The sequence below is a fragment of the Sinocyclocheilus grahami genome, unplaced genomic scaffold, assembly GCF_001515645.1.
Source record: "Sinocyclocheilus grahami isolate Dianchi unplaced genomic scaffold, SAMN03320097.WGS_v1.1 scaffold148.1, whole genome shotgun sequence".
Taxonomy (NCBI): Eukaryota; Metazoa; Chordata; class Actinopteri; order Cypriniformes; family Cyprinidae; genus Sinocyclocheilus; species Sinocyclocheilus grahami.
This window is the reverse complement of record NW_015505327.1, coordinates 390,554-407,939: the sequence shown is the minus strand read 5'-3', so window position 1 is coordinate 407,939 and position 17,386 is coordinate 390,554. Positions and strand designations below refer to the sequence as shown.

Genomic DNA, 17,386 nt, shown 5'->3' with positions numbered 1-17,386 from the left:
AAACATTGTATAAAATTTAGTGTGCCAGGGATAGTTCACCCAAAAAAGAAAGTTGTGTCATCATTTACTCACCCTTAAGTTGTTCCATGAACTTCTTTCTTCTGCTGAACAAAAATATTTTGAAGAATACTGGTAGCTAAACAGTTGACAGTAGCCATTGACTTCCAGACTAAGTCAATGGCTACCAGCAACTGTTTGCAACCCACATTCTTCAAGATATCTTCTTTTGTGTTCAACAGAAAAAAAGAAAGAAACTCATACAGGTTTAGAACAATTTGAGGGCGAGTAAATGATGACAGAATTTTCAATTTGGGGGGAAACATCCCCCTTTAACATTGCTATAATCATGTGTGTTACTGTAGATTTTATTTAATAATATTTAACCTTTAAATGTATAAAGTTTCTCCTCAACACTAAATAGGTTCTAGTTTAACACTTAAAGAAATAAAAAAAATAGTAATAATAAAATCCTGTGTCAGGTTCAAGCAACTTAAATTAACTTTAATATGTAGTCTTTGTTTCAGAGGAAGCATTGCATAACATTTTACGCAGTGGAAGGGAGAAGGAGCTCCAACGTCAAACAAATGAGAAATAGTCATTCAGTAGCGATTCACTCCCGCAGGAGTTCAAAAAATGCAACAGCTTGCAGGAGAGCGTCACATAGCTCTTCCCCTCTGTTCCTACTGCTCATCTGAAAAGAGTTTCTGTGCTTTAACACCAAGTCATGAGGAAAAAGAACACGTGGGTCTTGCTTCATCACCGACTCAGTCATCATCTTCCTCACTCTCTCAGCTCCACTTGTCCGACAATCTCCCACTATTAGGTTGAAATGGCGGCCGACAGCTGTGCGCATCATGTTAAGGACTTTTGGGGGGCTTTCTGGTTCCCTTGCTGGAGTGAGTAAAGCAAATAGCATTGCCTCTACTGTCCGGAGATGGACCAAGACCGGATAAAGAGAAGTATTCTGGGGAGAGATACTTGGTTTCTCCACCAAAAAAAAGTCAGCTGGAGGGAAGCTTGAAATAACAGTTGAGATCTGGGGTTGACAAAAAAAAAAATATATATATATATAATTCACATTCAAATTGGTTTTTCCTGTGCAAATATACTATCAAATTAGGTGCATTAAAGTAATCTCTATACAGAAGGTAAACCAGCAACACTTGACAGGAGAGCTTAAACAGCTAAAACATTCTTTAAAAAATCTATATTTATATCAAAATTTATTTTAAAGAATAATCATTTTTTGGAGGAAAGATGCTTTGTCAACATGAAATGGAAGTTCACAAATCTATTTACTAAAAACATGTTATTGATCTTACTGTGAACGATTCATCTATGCATGTTTCATTTTTAAATATTTATCAAAATGCCAAAACTGAATATTCTATCATACTTCTCTCAATCATTTTATGGATTTAATTGCCCCTTTCTTATTATCGACTGCAAGCTTGCATTCAGATCTGCCTCCATCCAATCAACAAACAATGCATAGAACTGCTCTACATTTTTTCTTTACCATAATCTTTTTCACTCTTTCAGTACGTCACAGTACTAAAGGAAAAGATCTGTCGCTAATTCTGTTACATTGCTTTAAGTTCTTCAAACCACAAGGGTTGCTGGTTTGCTTTCTTAAAAGAATATGCAAAAACTGTAATATGTATTCACAATTTAGTAACTCACATCTTCCAAATAATCGGATGCCATGTACATTCCTTTCATAAAACTCTTGCACTCTGCTTGCTGCCAGTCTAAGACAGTTCTTGCACGATCCATGTGTGTCCATGCAATTTTATTAGTACCACAAACAATGGACACGATAGAGCTTGCATCCTGCAAGACATTCATAAATAAAACATAGCACAGACCTCCTCATTCACAAAAGCTATTAGATGTAGTGGTTTAGACAGATTTGCCTCACCTCCAGTAGAGCTCGGTCAACCTCAGGCCTTATGAATTTAGCCAGATGGACTTTTCCCTTTTTCCTCTCCTTCTTGTCAGTTGGTTTAAGGATGGAGGCAAAGACTATGACAGCACTCTTGTGTTTCAGTAAGGGCACATTCATAACACTCTCCAGACTGTTGAATGGTCCATGTGCGGTTCTGTATTTGACTATGTTAACAGCTTTCCGTCCTCGTAGCAGTTTGACCTGTTCCAGTTCTGACTCTGTGGATGTATTGAGGCACTGGAGGATGACAGCACGCTGCTCTGCGGTATAATATGAGTCCAGGGGTTTGTCCTTTTCTTGGCATAATTCGGAGGAAACAGATGCATTCAGGATGTCAAGCCCAGAGATCATGATTTTGCTCCTTCTGCAACAGGTGCAGTGCAAGAATCTGAGCTCATATTCAGGCAAGGAGCTTGGGGGGCGACAGAACAAACTGTAATGTCCTGTAACCAATCAATGATTTAGTCAGAAAATAATTATATATATATATATATATATATACAGGGCTCGAACTGAGGGGGGATGGCATCCCCCGGTTGAAAAAAATGACAAAGAGCTTCCTCAGTAAAACCACCATTCCCCCTTACCATCCCCTTTGGATTAATAATGTGTATTATGTAAAAGTTATCATGCAAATTAAATGTTAAAATTATCTACTTAAGATAATTCACGAATAACGGCGATTGGCCAATCAGAACTTGGTTCTATAAAAACTTGCACAAGCACAAGCACAAGCAAGTTTTTCGTCATTTTTCACGCAAAATGGTTCAAGCGCAACTTTTGAATTTCTTTAAAAAGAAGACAACAGAAAAGGTATGATTTTTCCTTCATTAGAATTTAAAAACATTCCCCTGACGCAATGTTATTGTGCTGTATGTGTAACTGTGAGGGACTGAGAGATGATAGGAGAGCTGACATTATCCAGTCATCGACCTTGCAAAAACCAAACAAAAACACATCTTGAGAGTCCAAAAGCATTCACTGTGCGATGAAGCCTATTAGAATACAGGTAAAATAACCTTATAATTCAAGCAATTAAAGAAAAATACCCATGTATGAGTTTATATGTTTTTATATTCATTGCACAAGCAATGTACTTTTCTGAATATCAGTAGGCCTACATGCGCGAGCACAAATGTGCTATTAATTTTATACAACAGTACACAGTAACACGGTGTTTCGGTCCTTGAATTAATCTGTTTTGTTTTGTTTTTTGGACAAATCAAGTGAAACAGTGATTCACGGCCCATTCAGAAGGACACTTTCCCTGTGTCCCAAATGTGCATACTATCCAGCCTGTCTGCACTAAATAGTAATTACTAATATCACAGAATTTAGGATGGATAGTAGTATGTACATTGGGACGCAAGCTTATTACGTTTCTAATTGAATCAGCCATTTTGAACAAGTCGTTTGATTTGAACGATTCAATAAATAATTTATCAAAACAAGGGCTTTCTGCCACCTACTGGTGGTTTTATTGTCATCATTATTTATCCATGACAGGCCTAAACCAGCCAAGGTTTCAGCACATTTAGCAAAATATTGTTTAATTATCAATTTTGACCAAAATTCCTCCATTTCAGGCCCAAGAAGGGAAAAAAACTTATAAATAGTTCATTTAATAAGGCAAATTTTTCATTAAATAAAAACCTTTTTAAAAATTAGACAAATTTTGTATATAATATATATATATATATATATATATATATATATATATTCATTCAAGCAAACTCACATTTTTATTATAGTCATTGTTGCAAAATAAATCAATCATCAAACGACAATCAATTTTTTAAATTTCAGCTATAAAGCAGCTCCACAGAAGACAATACTGTCATTATTCAGCTCAATTCGGTCCAACATTTTGTATTCTCAATCAATAGTGTTCGATACTAGTCCCAAATAAGAAACTTAATTCAACAAACAAATTCTAATAAACATAATTAAATACACAGATTCAATAAAAAAACGCTTTGCATTATATATAACTTTAGACTTTTAAATAAATTAGTGCAACTGATAATCCAAGATCGAAAAAGACCTGTGAAGCTGCAAGATACTTTATAGTCCTTGTGATTGACAAAGCAAGGGCTAGATCTAATTAAATTTCGTACCCAATATATTTGCAAGTGTTGTTATTAATTACCTTTGAGGAATATGGAGGATAAGAGGCGTTTTGCGACCCACATGTTTGATCGCCACAGCTCTGTGTTTTTCTTACATATGACTGGGCGGCGCCATGCATTGCCCTCAGATGTCCGACGTTAAGGACTCGTGAGGAAACACAGCGTATGTGACTTTGGTTCCGACTACGAATGGACGCTTTGCTCAAGAAAATAAAGCGATTCGTGGGACTTTCAGTTTCGATTCCGAAAAAACCGCCTTGACATCATGTCGCTATTATATGAGGATATTGTAAAGTTCGTCGCAAATAACCTTAAATGCTCGATATGTATGGAGATTTTCACAAAGCCGGTTACACTAGTTTGTGGGCATAACTATTGTCAGAAGTGCATCAATGCATGTTGGGCAAAGAGTAGCGCAAGGAGAGATTGTCCACATTGCCGGGCAGATGTAAGCAGTAGTAAACTAGAGATGAATTTCACTCTGTGTGACATACTGGAATTACAGGACCTTGGTGGTCGCGAGACATGGGAGCAAATTCTGGCTGAAACGGATCAAGCAGATCAAACGCAACACGCTCGGACAACTCTTACAAAAGTGGCAAGTTCATGGACTTATCAAACAGCTTAATAATACAATATAATAATGAAAATGGGGGTAGGTAGTTGATTGAAAAGCCAACTTTGAGCTTTTCCTAACTTTCTAACTTTTATTGCGACTGCTTGCGCTTTAGGATATTTTAATGAAACGTCTGGATTGGTTAAAAGATGAGATCAAAAAGATGGAAGATACACTTTCAGCTGAGCTAAGTTCAAATCAGGCTTGTGCGGTAATACGTTTAATTCTGAATACTTTTACATTTGCACATGCACTATGTGAAAAAAAGTATCTTAAGAAATAATGATAATTTTGAACCACACTCAGGTTGGCATTTGTGATTCCTCGATTGTTCAGATGGATGTCTCCAGTTCGTCTTTAGACAGTGATGCTTCAAGTTGTTATGCTGGCAGAAGTTTTAGTCTGACATCAGGGGATCTACCTTCTCAGTCTGAAGAGGTACAGCATTTTTGGTATCTGATGACTTATAACAATACTATTATGACTCTGAGCAAGGTCCACAAAAAATGTGTTTGTATGTATGTGTACAGTTCTCTGTCTGGGAAAACACTACATAACCATAAATAAATGTAGTAAATAATTAGGTGCTGTTTGTGATGTTAGCCATTGTAGAACTTCCGCCACCAAAAAAGCCACGCCCCTATCCACAACCCCCAAGAATGATCGGCATCTGTTTAAAGGGGTCCTATTATGCTCTTTTACAAAGTCTTGATTTTGTTTTGGGGGTGTACTAGAACATGCTCTCATGCTTGGTGGTTCGAAAAACGCATTATTTTTCACATAATTTACATTATTATTACAATACATTTCTCCCCAGCCTGGCACAAATGACTCGATTAGTTCCGGCTTTGATGAAGGTCCACCTTCCGAAAAACAAAATGTGTTGTGATTGGTTAGCTGTCCCAGTGCGTTGTGATTGGCGAACAGCTTAGACGGTGTTTCAGTACTGCCACGCCCCTTGCTCCGTCTTTCAACAAAAGCTTTTTGGCGAATCCGGCACTGTACTCACTCGTGTTGTGGAAGATGTCCTCAGTAAAATGCGCAGCACACAATAGCAAATTGGGGTTATAATGCACAGGAACAGAGTTAAAAAATAAATTGCAACCACTGTTTCCTGACATCATCCGCTTTCGGAAGCCCAAACAAAGACGTTCGGGCACTGAGGTGAAAAAAAACAGCGTTTCAGGCAGTCGCACACCGGACGAGAAGCGCAGCGTCGCACCACGTCTTTAAAATACAAATGCATTATTTTCTATGAGTGTAGGCACACCGGCAGCCCGTTCGGCGTCTCTCCGCGGCGCCTAGCTACGTCGTGTTATACTTGTAAGGATTGTTCTAGACATGCTGAAAATTTGAGGCTACAGCACAGAATCTCTTCTCCTTCGTTTTCTCTGATGCACTATCTCTGCAGCAGCACTTCTTCTTCATCGTCTCGTCTGATGCGCTCACTCAACCAAGCGTTCTAACCACAATATCTCCCTTTGGAGTGGACTTTGAGATTTGTAACGTTCTAGATCTTTTTTATGCCCAAACATACACACTACACACTGACTAAAATTTTAAAAGTGAAAAAGCATAATAGGACCCTTTTAAATGCACTTTATTGCTCTCAGCTTCCTTCATGGAAAGCTTTACTGATGTTTACATACGTCTTGCTTCTTTTGTAGTCACTTTAAGTTGTTTCTATTGTTGAAGGACTAAAACATTTCACATCCTCCCAAATAGCTAAAAACTTAACAACAACAAAAAAAGTTACTTTAAAGCCCTCAGATTCTGGCTTATGCACTGTGACAGTGCTAAATGATTGACATGCAGAAAGCACCTCGAACGTCCTTTAATCAGCTAAACAAAGAATGTGACATTTAATTGGGCAAATACTAGACATGATCAGTTTTTATGCTTATTGTAGGGCCACTTATTTATCCAGTTTATGAAAATATTAACGTGCAATTCCATTCACTAATTATTTTTTATTCAGCTATGACACATTAAAAATGACAGTATAGACATTTATAACGTTTCAAAGATTTAAAAGAAATGCTGTTCAAAAATATGAAACAGCACTATCTTTAACATTGATAATAATTAGAAATCTAACTCAGCATCAAATCAGCATATTATAATTATTTCTGAAATATCATGACACTGAAGACTGGAGTAATGATTGCAAAATAATTAAATTCACACCAATAAATTATTTTAAAATCTAATGAAATAAAAATTATTTACTGTGAATTGTAATATTTCACAATATTACAATATATATATATTTTTGTTGTTGATCAAATAAATGTAGCCTTTGCTGAGCATAGGAGACTTTCAAAAAATATTTAAAAAAAATCTTACAACACCCCAAACTGTTGAATGTTAGTGCAAACATTTTAATGATTCATGATAAATTATATGTCAGGTCACCTTTATTTATATAGCACTTTATACAGTGCAGACCATTTCAAAGCAAATATGTGTATGGGAAGTTAATGAGATCCAATAATGTTCTTATGAGATGCCTATACGAGAGGTTTGGGAACCAAAGTGTTTTCATCAAATCACCCCAACAAGTACATGTATTCACTAGTGATTCAAGGATCTTAATAAAATTTAAGTAAGAATTCTGAGAAATATTTTTACATATATAGTCATTACTCATGGAATGGAGCTGATTGTTAAAAACATAATCTTTCTCAGGAGAGTTCACAGGAGTTTGTAGAGGAGGCTCCAGAGAATTCAGAATCTCTGTTTGAGGATGCTCATCTCACTCCCAGTGCAGGAGCACAGCAGCGCAACAGAGACAGTGCTGAGGGTTATGTTTTTATGCTAACATTGATTTTTATGCATGCTTGAACTAAAAATGTGTCTTTGGTGCTATTCATGTTAACTTAAATGTCTTTCTCTCCCTCCCAGCTGGTCTTCATGCAGAGTTCGTTGAGCTTTCTTTTTCTCCCCAGCTGGGAAACAAGCGGCTGGTTTTTCACACAGAGAGCCACAGAGTAGAAACACAACCGGGGAACCAAGCAAGAACATTACACGGGCGTTTTGATGCCTGTCAGTGGATGGCGGAGCAGGAATTCAGAGGAGAGTGGGTTTACTGGGACGTGGACACCACATTCAGCACCGGATGGGCTGTTGGTGTGGCAAATCCCAGTCTGAAGCGTAGCGAGAGGTTGGGAAGAACTCCTTCATCTTGGTGTTTGGAGTGGAGCAGTGGGCAACTGAGTGCTTGGCACAATAATATAAAAACTTCTGTTAAGCATAGCATCCCTAATGGTATCAGAGTCATTCTGGACATGCCAAAAGGGCAGTTGTCCTTTCAGAGTCTGCGTGATAGCCTGCTTGAATTACACAGTTTCCAGGTGGATTCCTCTGGCCCTTTCATACCTATCTTCTGGCTGTATGGACTGTCACACAATGCCTTAACCTTTCCTAGACATTGAGTTCAGGATAACAGAGATCTGTAGCATTTACACTTTACACTTTATACACTCCATTTTGTTTACAGAATATGTATTCTATTACTATTACTATATAAAGGAATCTTGTATTTTATTTTTATTACATATCTGTGTAATCTCATTTGGCTTTCTGGTATTTAACCATTTAGCCACACATCCATAATTATTGTAGGACTAAAGAATGTCCCTTTTTTTGCTATCCTGTTTATTTCTACAATTTTGGATTGCGATACAGCTAATATTGTTGGCTCCTTTATGATGTTTTCTTTTTGTTCATTGTATTTTGGGCACTTTAGATCAAAGTTAAAGTATACATGTATAAATGACTGTAAATTGTTCTGCTGATTGCTGTAATATACTGTAATCTTAATGGTACGAAAGATTATGTAATGCTATTTTTTTGTCTTGATAGCATTTGTAAATGGTGATTTTCAAATAACAACTTTATACTAATTTAAAACTGAAGAATCTTGCGTTTTCTTTTTGAGTTTTGCATAGTTTGTTCCTCAGTGAGACCCGTAGACATGTTGGAGGTCGTGTGTGTAACATTAGGATACATCAGTTAAGAGCTGCAGAGTGTCTCCATCCCTTTAGACTGCATCAGTACCAATAGATGCCGATGCTTATATCATCTATTCTAGAGAACGTCGTATCCCATGATTTTAAAGAAAATCTTCTAATCAGTTTTAATTGCTCATAATGTCAAGCTTACTTTGTGTCGAGGTTGATGTACATTGCTGTGGACGTGTGTAAAATCCTGACGATTATAATAGGTTCAATTTGACTTCACAAGTGGGAAAAATGCGAAAAGACGTGAGGATTCTGTTGGTTGGAGAACTTAAGTCTTTTATTGATTACATGGTCGCTTTCATAAAAGTGTTACGAAACCATAACCTTATGATAATTTAACCTTAACATTAATTAATCATTTACAAGTTTCCACTGAAAAATTTAGCTCATATACGAAGCAAATGTCTGAAGTGTTTGCATTGTAACATTAAATAAAATCTCTTTGTCTGATGACAAGGTTTCCGCATTGCCACTGCAGTTTCAGATGTCACAATAACATGCCCTTCTTGAAATGACAGCGCATTGATTCATAACATTGATATGGATGTTTTGTTAGGTTTTTTAAATTATATGATGAGCGAGATAGTGAACTTCCATCTTTCCGTGCACGTTACGAGTCATCCGACTGTTTGGTTCAGTTTGTGTGTGGTGCCCAATAATACTGTCTAGGTAGAGCGCTCACTACAGAGAATGTTGTCTAAGCAGGCAGCTCAGTATCTTTTGGGAATGCTGCCTTGGAAGCCAGTTCATTAGCATTTGCAAATTACAATGTGTAAATCATTGAAATAACTTGAGGGTCTTGAAATATTTACGAAGTCCTGTTGTGGTCCAAAAAGACCTGTGCAAAAAAGGAAGAGGAAGTTCTTCTGTGACAAATAATTATTATTATTGTTTTATGCAAAGGGGTTGGTAAATATTACAGTTTGCCAAACCCAAATGTATTTGCCTATCTATGCTCTGCAAATACATAAACATACTTCATTCAAGACCACTCTATTTGATTAAGATTATTGTAGAGATCCTGAACATTATTTTGATGGCAGGTTTTGCTCTGAAGGGTTCAGATTCTGAGCTGTCCACAAGCAACCGTCACTGAGGATTGAAACCCCAAAAGCCAAGCCAATTACCAGAAATTTTTATATGCAAATAATGCAACAGATATAAAATTCCACGTGGAAGTGATACAGGTCTGTAAATAAGACTGGACAAGATTAAGCCATAATTGGCTGATAGATGATTTCCGTGGACAAGACGCTAAATGATCATGTGCCTGTATAAGGAGGAGTTGGGGATGAAGGAGGGTATAAGTGCATGTCTGTGCAACAGACTAAGGCAAGTGTGAGTACGGATTAATTTATATATCTTATTTAGCCTAATTGTAGTGGAAGGAGTTACAATCAGCTGATGCTGGCTGTCACACCTTGGTCTGCCTGAACTACGCTTGAGCTCCATTCATCACTCAAACTACATTTCTATGTTTTATGACCATAAGAGGGCTTCACTTTAGACCTGGTAGCCTAAACATATTATAAAAGCTCTTTCCCACTAAAATATAAATTAAAATTGCTTGAGAAATTCTCGTGTCTAGATTATATTAAGGATTTCAAGTTTGATCAGATTGATGTGTGGAGGAATCCGTTAATGCTCTTATATTAGCCATAATTATAATTAATGTAGCCAAAGTGGGGAAGACGTCCCTGATCATGATACTGGTCAGTGAGGAGTTCCCAACTGTGGTATGTATTATTATTATTAATATTACAATCTCTGTAATAATTATTGTTATCAGCTGACTTTATTATTTGCAACAGTGCCTGTGTTTATTGTCAAAATGGATGTTTTTGTCATAATAGGTTCCTTGCAGAGCTGAGGAGATCACTATACCAGCAGATGTCACAGCAGAGAGAGTCCCCACTCATATAGTGGACTACTCGGGTATTAAATAAGAAAATCAATTATAGTGGTTAGTTATTATAGTTCTATGTATGACATTTAATTTAAAATATCTGCCGTTTTTTTAAATACACAATATTTATTCAAAATTCACAAAAAAAAAATTGGAGAGGACATAACTGTGTTTTTATACACAGAAGCTGAACAGACAGATGAAAAGCTGTATCAAGAGATATCAAAGGTAAGATTGATACACAAAACTTAATGCACACACACACATATTTTGATTTCCTCAGAGAAATTTTTTTTTGCATTCCTTTTTAGGCCAATGTTATATGTATAGTCTACTCAGTGAACACAAGAAGTCTATTGAGAAGGTGAGAGAACTTGATCATACAATACTCTTCATGCAGTAAGTCAGAAAACTTCACCATTCATTAGAATAATCAGTGGTTTGATCCATGATTTTCATGTCTGACTGATTATACAATATACATATATTTTGCTTACTCTTATATTACACGCGTAAAAGCCCATTCACACCAAGAAAAATTACTATGAAGATAACTAGAACAGTAAATATTAGCATCAACAACTCTTAATAAGGTTCTGTTTACTATAAGAGAGCGCTGCAGTTGTTGTCTACTGCTTTAATTGTCAAATCAAGTACTTTTATTGATGTGATTTATGCAGTGTTGATTGTTTCAAAGCAGCTTCACAGTAATAAATGGAAATAATGGAAATAATAATGGAATCAATGATGCAAACTTCAAATATTAGACAAATTCAAATTCTTCTGTAAAGCAGCTATAAAAAGACAATGGTGTTCAGCTCAAGTTAGTTATAAAGCAGCTGTACAGAAAATAATAATGTCATCCAGCTCAAATCAGTTTCAGTTTTGTTCTCATTTGATAGTGTCAGTGCAGTCAAAATTATAATAGTAATGAATATTAAGTGTCTTTTAATGCCCAGGTAAGCAAGCCCAAGGCGACAATGGCAAGGAACCCAAACTCCATTAGGTGGCTAAAATGGAGAAAAAAAAAACTTTGGAAGAAACCAGGCTCAGTCATGATACAGTATACAGTGGGTACGGAAAGTATTCAGACCCCCTTAAATTTTTCACTCTTTGTTAAATTGCAGCCATTTGCTAAAATCATTTAAGTTCATTTTTTTCCTCATTAATGTACACACAGCACCCTATATTGACAGAAAAACACAGAATTGTTGACATTTTTGCAGATTTATTAAAAAAGAAAAACTGAAATATCACATGGTCCTAAGTATTCAGACCCTTTGCTCAGTATTTAGTAGAAGCACCCTTTTGATCTAATACAGCCATGAGTCTTTTTGGGAAAGATGCAACAAGTTTTTCACACCTGGATTTGGGGATCCTCTGCCATTCCTCCTTGCAGATCCTCTCCAGTTCTGTCAGGTTGGATGGTAAACGTTGGTGGACAGCCATTTTTAGGTCTCTCCAGAGATGCTCAATTGGGTTTAAGTCAGGGCTCTGGCTGGGCCATTCAAGAACAGTCACAGAGTTGTTGTGAAGCCACTCCTTCATTATTTTAGCTGTGTGCTTAGGGTCATTGTCTTGTTGGAAGATAAACCTTCGGCCCAGTCTGAGGTCCTGAGCACTCTGGAGAAAGTTTTCGTCCAGGATATCCCTGTACTTGGCCGCATTCATCTTTCCCTCAATTCCAACCAGTCGTCCTGTCCCTGCAGCTGAAAAACACCCCCACAGCATGATACTGCCACCACCATGCTTCACTGTTGAGACTGTATTGGACAGGTGATGAGCAGTGCCTGGTTTTCTCCACACATACCACTTAGAATTAAAAAAAGTTCTATCTTGGTCTAACCAGAGAATCTTATTTCTCACCATCTCACAACTCCATGCGGGCTTTCATGTGTCTTGCACTGAGGAGAGACTTCCGCCGGGCCACTCTGCCATAAAGCCCCGACTGGTGGAGGGCTGCAGTGATGGTTGACTTTCTAAAACTTTCTCCCATCTCCCGACTGCATCTCTGGAGCTCAGCCACAGTGATATTTGGGTTCTTCTTTACCTCTCTCACCAAGGCTCTTCTCCCCCGATAGCTCAGTTTGGCCAGACGGCCAGCTCTAGGAAGGGTTCTGGTCATCCCAAACGTCTTCCATTTAAGGAATGGAGGCCACTGTGCTCTTAGGAACCTTAAGTGCAGCAGAAAGTTTTTTGTAACCTTGGCCAGATCTGTGCCTTGCCACAATTCTGTCTCTGAGCTCTTCAGGCAGTTCCTTTGACCTCATGATTCTCATTTGCTCTGACATGCACTGTGAGCTGTAAGGTCTTATATAGACAGGTGTGTGGCTTTCCAAATCAAGTCCAATCAGTATAATCAAACACAGATGGACTCAAATGAAGGTGTAGAAACATCTCAAGGATGATCAGAAGAAATGGACAGCACCGGAGTTAAATATATGAGTGTCACAGCAAAGAGTCTGAATACTTAGGACCATGTGATATTTCAGTTTTTCTTTTTTAATAAATCTGCAAAAATGTCAACAATTCTGTGTTTTTCTGTCAATATGGGGTGCTGTGTGTACACAGCAGAATTTTTTTTGTAGCCTTGGCCAGATCTGTGCCTTGCCACAATTCTGTCTCTGAGCTCTTCAGGCAGTTCCTTTGACCTCATGATTCTCATTTGCTCTGACATGCACTGTGAGATGTAAGGTCTTATATAGACAGGTGTGTGGCTTTCCTAATCAAGTCCAATCAGTATAATCAAACACAGCTGGACTCAAATGAAGGTGTAGAACCATCTCAAGGATGATCAGAAGAAATGGACAGCACATGAGTTAAATATATGAGTGTCACAGCAAAGGGTCTGAATACTTAGGACCATGTGATATTTCAGTTTTTCTTTTTTAATAAATCTGCAAAAATGTCAACAATTCTGTGTTTTTCTGTCAATATGGGGTGCTGTGTGTACATTAATGAGGAAAAAAAATGAACTTAAATGATTTTCGCAAATGGCTGCAATATAACAAAGAGTGAAAAATTTAAGGGGGTCTGAATACTTTCCGTACCCACTGTATATGAACTAAATGCTCAAACTCTTTAAAATTGAGTGGATTCTGATTGACTCACAACATTTGTATCATTCATCACTTATTCATCACTATTTTTATCATTAATCATCATGATTCCAACGATAACTCTCTTCTGTGTTAATTAGATTAATTAGAATGATTAGTACAACTTTATAGTTATTATTATGGTTATAGTTACAGTCCTTGGTGTGAATGGGTCTTGAAACATATTTCTATAGCTTTCAGATTTTGTAAATAATGTCATTGTCACAGGTGACAAGTCATTGGATTCCATTGATAAATGAGAGAACCGACAAAGACAGCAGGTAGGTAACTGCAGGTATTTGTGGTTTAGTGTGCTACATTAGTTCTCTGTGTGTCTTTCTCACAAATACACAATTGCATGTTCATCTTTGAAGGTAGATTGTATTTTAAGGGGGCCATATCATATATCATATCATGTTTACCAACATTTTTCGCCACAGCCATATCACCCTGCAGCCCATGACTGGTTGCCCACTGAAGCTAAGCAGGGTTGAGCTTGGTCAGTACCTGGATGGGAGACCTCCTGGGAAAACTAGGTTGCTGCTGGAAGAGGTGTTAGTGAGGCCAGCAGGGAGTGCTCACACCCTAACACCCTGGGTCCTAACACCCCAGTATAGAGATGGGGATATTATACTGTCAAAAAGCACCGTCCTTTGGATGAGACATTAAACAGAGGTCCTGACTCTCTGTGGTCATTAAAAATCCCAGGGCACTTCTCGTAAAGTCGTGGGAAGGGGAAGTCGTGGCCTAATGGTTAGAGAGTTGGACTCGTAACCTAAAGGTTGCGGGTTCGAGTCTCGTACTGGCAGGGATTGTAGGTGGGGGGAGTGAATGTACAGCGCTCTCTCCCACCTTCAATACCCCGACTGAGGTACCCTTGAGCAAGGCACCGAACCTCCAACTGCTCCCCGGGCATAAATGGCTGCCCACTGCTCTGGGGGTGTGTTCACTGCTGTGTGTGTGTGCACTTTGGATGGGTAAATGCAGTATTTCACCGAACCCCCAACTGCTCCCCGGGCATAAATGACTGCCCACTGCTCCGGGTGTGTGTTCACTGCTGTGTGTGTGTGCACTTTGGATGGGTAAATGCAGTATTTCACCATAGGTCACCATACTTGGCCACATGTCATGTCACGTCACGTAAAGAGTAGGGGAATTCCCTCCACTGGCCCTTGTCGATCATGGTCTCCTAATAATCTATCTCTCTCTCCTCTCCACCTCTAGCTGGTGTGGTGAGCACACTGGTGCCTTTGTACTGTGGTGCCTGCTCATTCACAGTTAGCATAATTTTCAGTCATGAAGGTGGGAGAGGGCGCTGTACATACATGTGAATTACATGTATAACCTTTTCAAATTTTGCTCCAGTATACTGCATAAATGCTAAAGAGACTAATTGGCCATAAGCAAATAACCGAAAATATTCAATGAAAGCTTGCAGACAAGTGCTACTGGTGCTCAGAATAATAGTAATCTGTAATAAAAAGGAAAGCCGACTATGTGGCTGTTTTCAATCATTTTTATTTATCAATGAAATGTATTTTCACATTGAACTAATTGATTAAATAATTAATAGGGTTATATATTATTATGGTGAATTGTGCTATCGAGATGCAGTCATCAGATTGCATAAAGTTCACAAGTTTTACACCATTTATGTGTAGTCAATTTTTTGTAGTACCAGCTAACATTTAGAGAAAATATGAACATTTCATGAATCTGAAGATTTACATCAGAACAGCTTTTCGAATTCTTTACACAAAAGTTATTTTTGCTCGTATTTCATAAATGAAGCTCAAAGTTTGTCAAACCTTGTGTGACTGTTGCTTATTTCACATCCAAAGGGGCATTCCATAAAGGTGCAGCAGCAAAAAACAAAAAAAATTAATTTTGCACAGCCTCTTGTACTTTATTGCCTAAAGTCACAATGAAAATCAAGTAGGGGCAGATATTAACTTGGTTCTATTGGTTGTAGATTGGATTGTTTAAGATGGACTCATAAATAGAGGCAGATGTATGTGAGCTTTTTTTAAAAACCGAAACATATCCATGGAATAATCATTCACAATCAGATATTTTTTCATATATATATCAAGATCTAAAATATAGTGTATTTTCATTTCATGCCAAACTTAAACACAATTGCCACTATTGAATTATCACAATTGCCTTACAATTCCAAAATTAAGAGTTCACAGCAGTCAGTATGTTAATTCACTGGTATACTAAAAATAGCCAGAAGCTATTTGTGTACACCTTTCCCTGTGTGTGTTTGTTTAAGGGTTCCCCTGATCCTTGTGGGGAATAAATCTGATCTGGTTGAGCACAGCAGTATGGAGACTGTCCTTCACATCATGAACAAATACACAGAGATAGAGACCTGTGTAGAGGTATGCCAAACCATGCATATTTATATATTTGCGAATTGAGCAGTTGAAGTTCTCTGAATCCCTAACCTCTCCTCTAACTGTCATTTAGGTCATGTGTTGTCAGTCTTTGTGTATTGTGGATTACATTAAATGAATTAAAAAGCTTGGCAATCAAAGAAAGAGGCAGCTACTGCCAACAATCTCCAACAATTTATACGTATCTTTGCAATGTGAAGCACAGTGTCAATGGCAAGACAATGTCAGGGATGTATAAAAAATTATTTATGATAGTTAAAAAGTAGGTATTTGAAGAAACATGATGAGGATTTTGAAGATCTTGATGAAAGTTTAATGCAGCGTAGTAGTGACAAAGTACATCTAGCACCTTGGGTTCAAAAGAGTCAGAATGAACCTACAGCATCCTAAACTCAAACCTTTGATACAGTTACCGTTAACTACCCCTAATGTAAATTAAGTGTTTTGCCTCTTTCTATAGTGTTCAGCAAAGAATCTAAAGAATATTTTAGAGTTATTTTACTATGCACAAAAGGCCGTCCTTCACCCTTACAGGGCCACTCTACTGTCCAGAGAAGAAAGAGGTCTGCACAACTTTGTGTATGACTACATTTGAACAATCTATGTAAAAATACAGTACTTGTATTGTACTGATGTATTGTGTTCTGAAGTTTAACTGTATTTTATTTGTTTTACAGATGAGGTCTGCCTGTGTTCGGGTGTTGACACGTATCTTTAAGGTGTCAGATTTGGACAACAATGGCATTCTCAATGATTATGAGCTCACATTTTTTCAGGTGAGATATCTACTGTGTAGAGTATATTTAAGGTATTTTTTTTCTTCACCTTTATTTATATAGCGCTTTTAACAATACAGATTGTGTCAAAGCAACTGTACAGCATTAATTAGGAAAATAGTGTGTCAATAATGCAAAATGACAATAGTAAACACTCAATTTTCAGTTAAACGCAGTTCATTATTGAATTCACTGATGTCATCATCCAGCTCAGTTCAGTTTAAATAGTGTCTGTGCAATCAAGTCAACGATATCGCTGGAAATTAAGTGTCCCCAACTAAGCAAGTCAGCGGCGACAGCGGCAAGGAACCAAAACTCCATCGGTGACAGAATAGAGAAAAAAAACCTTGGGAGAAACCAGGCTCAGTCGGGGGGCCAGTTCTTCTCTGACCAGACGAAACCAGCAGTTCAATTCCAGGCTGCAGCAATGTCACATTGTGCAGAGGACTCATCTGGTTCCTGTGGTCTTGTCCCGGTGGTCATCTGAGA

General features: G+C 37.7%; 2 protein-coding genes and 1 pseudogene across 3 annotated transcripts; 2 read left to right on the top strand and 1 right to left on the bottom strand.

The window, feature by feature from the left end:
• Nucleotides 1-269: 269 nt before the first annotated feature.
• Nucleotides 270-4,222, bottom strand: tefm (transcription elongation factor, mitochondrial). 2 transcript variants are annotated; one of them, XM_016281190.1, is made up of 4 exons: nt 4,098-4,222; nt 1,922-2,391; nt 1,684-1,833; nt 270-1,036 (listed from the first exon to the last, which is right to left on the bottom strand). In XM_016281190.1, the coding sequence occupies exons 1-4, from the start codon at nt 4,138-4,140 to the stop codon at nt 611-613; spliced, it is 1,089 nt and encodes a 362-aa protein (XP_016136676.1). In that variant the 5' UTR covers nt 4,141-4,222; the 3' UTR covers nt 270-610. The 2 variants fall into 2 exon arrangements, with proteins under 2 accessions (XP_016136676.1, XP_016136678.1); XM_016281192.1 differs by lacking the exon at nt 1,684-1,833.
• A 109-nt stretch (nt 4,223-4,331) lies between these two features.
• LOC107591913 (E3 ubiquitin/ISG15 ligase TRIM25) lies at nt 4,332-8,547 on the top strand. The gene is made up of 5 exons (XM_016281189.1): nt 4,332-4,675; nt 4,809-4,904; nt 5,000-5,131; nt 7,382-7,496; nt 7,598-8,547. Exons 1-5 carry the CDS (start codon nt 4,343-4,345, stop codon nt 8,125-8,127), a joined length of 1,206 nt encoding a protein of 401 aa, XP_016136675.1. The 5' UTR covers nt 4,332-4,342; the 3' UTR covers nt 8,128-8,547.
• Nucleotides 8,548-8,946: 399 nt separating this feature from the next.
• The window catches only part of LOC107591952 (mitochondrial Rho GTPase 1-A-like), a 40,851-nt pseudogene continuing 32,411 nt past the window's right edge, over nt 8,947-17,386 (top strand).

Bases quoted from the DNA above. Each gene is read 5' to 3' on its own strand.
- LOC107591913 (XM_016281189.1), top strand. From the start codon at position 4,343: ATGTCGCTATTATATGAGGATATTGTAAAGTTCGTCGCAAATAACCTT. The intron at 4,676-4,808 runs GCAAGTTCATGG...CTTGCGCTTTAG, and splicing joins GGACAACTCTTACAAAAGTG to GATATTTTAATGAAACGTCT. The intron at 7,497-7,597 runs GTTATGTTTTTA...TCTCCCTCCCAG, and splicing joins CAACAGAGACAGTGCTGAGG to CTGGTCTTCATGCAGAGTTC.
- tefm (XM_016281190.1), bottom strand. From the start codon at position 4,140: ATGTGGGTCGCAAAACGCCTCTTATCCTCCATATTCCTCAAAG. The intron at 2,392-4,097 runs GTAATTAATAAC...GATTGGTTACAG, and splicing joins ATCCTCCATATTCCTCAAAG to GACATTACAGTTTGTTCTGT. The intron at 1,834-1,921 runs GTGAGGCAAATC...AATGTCTTGCAG, and splicing joins TTGACCGAGCTCTACTGGAG to GATGCAAGCTCTATCGTGTC.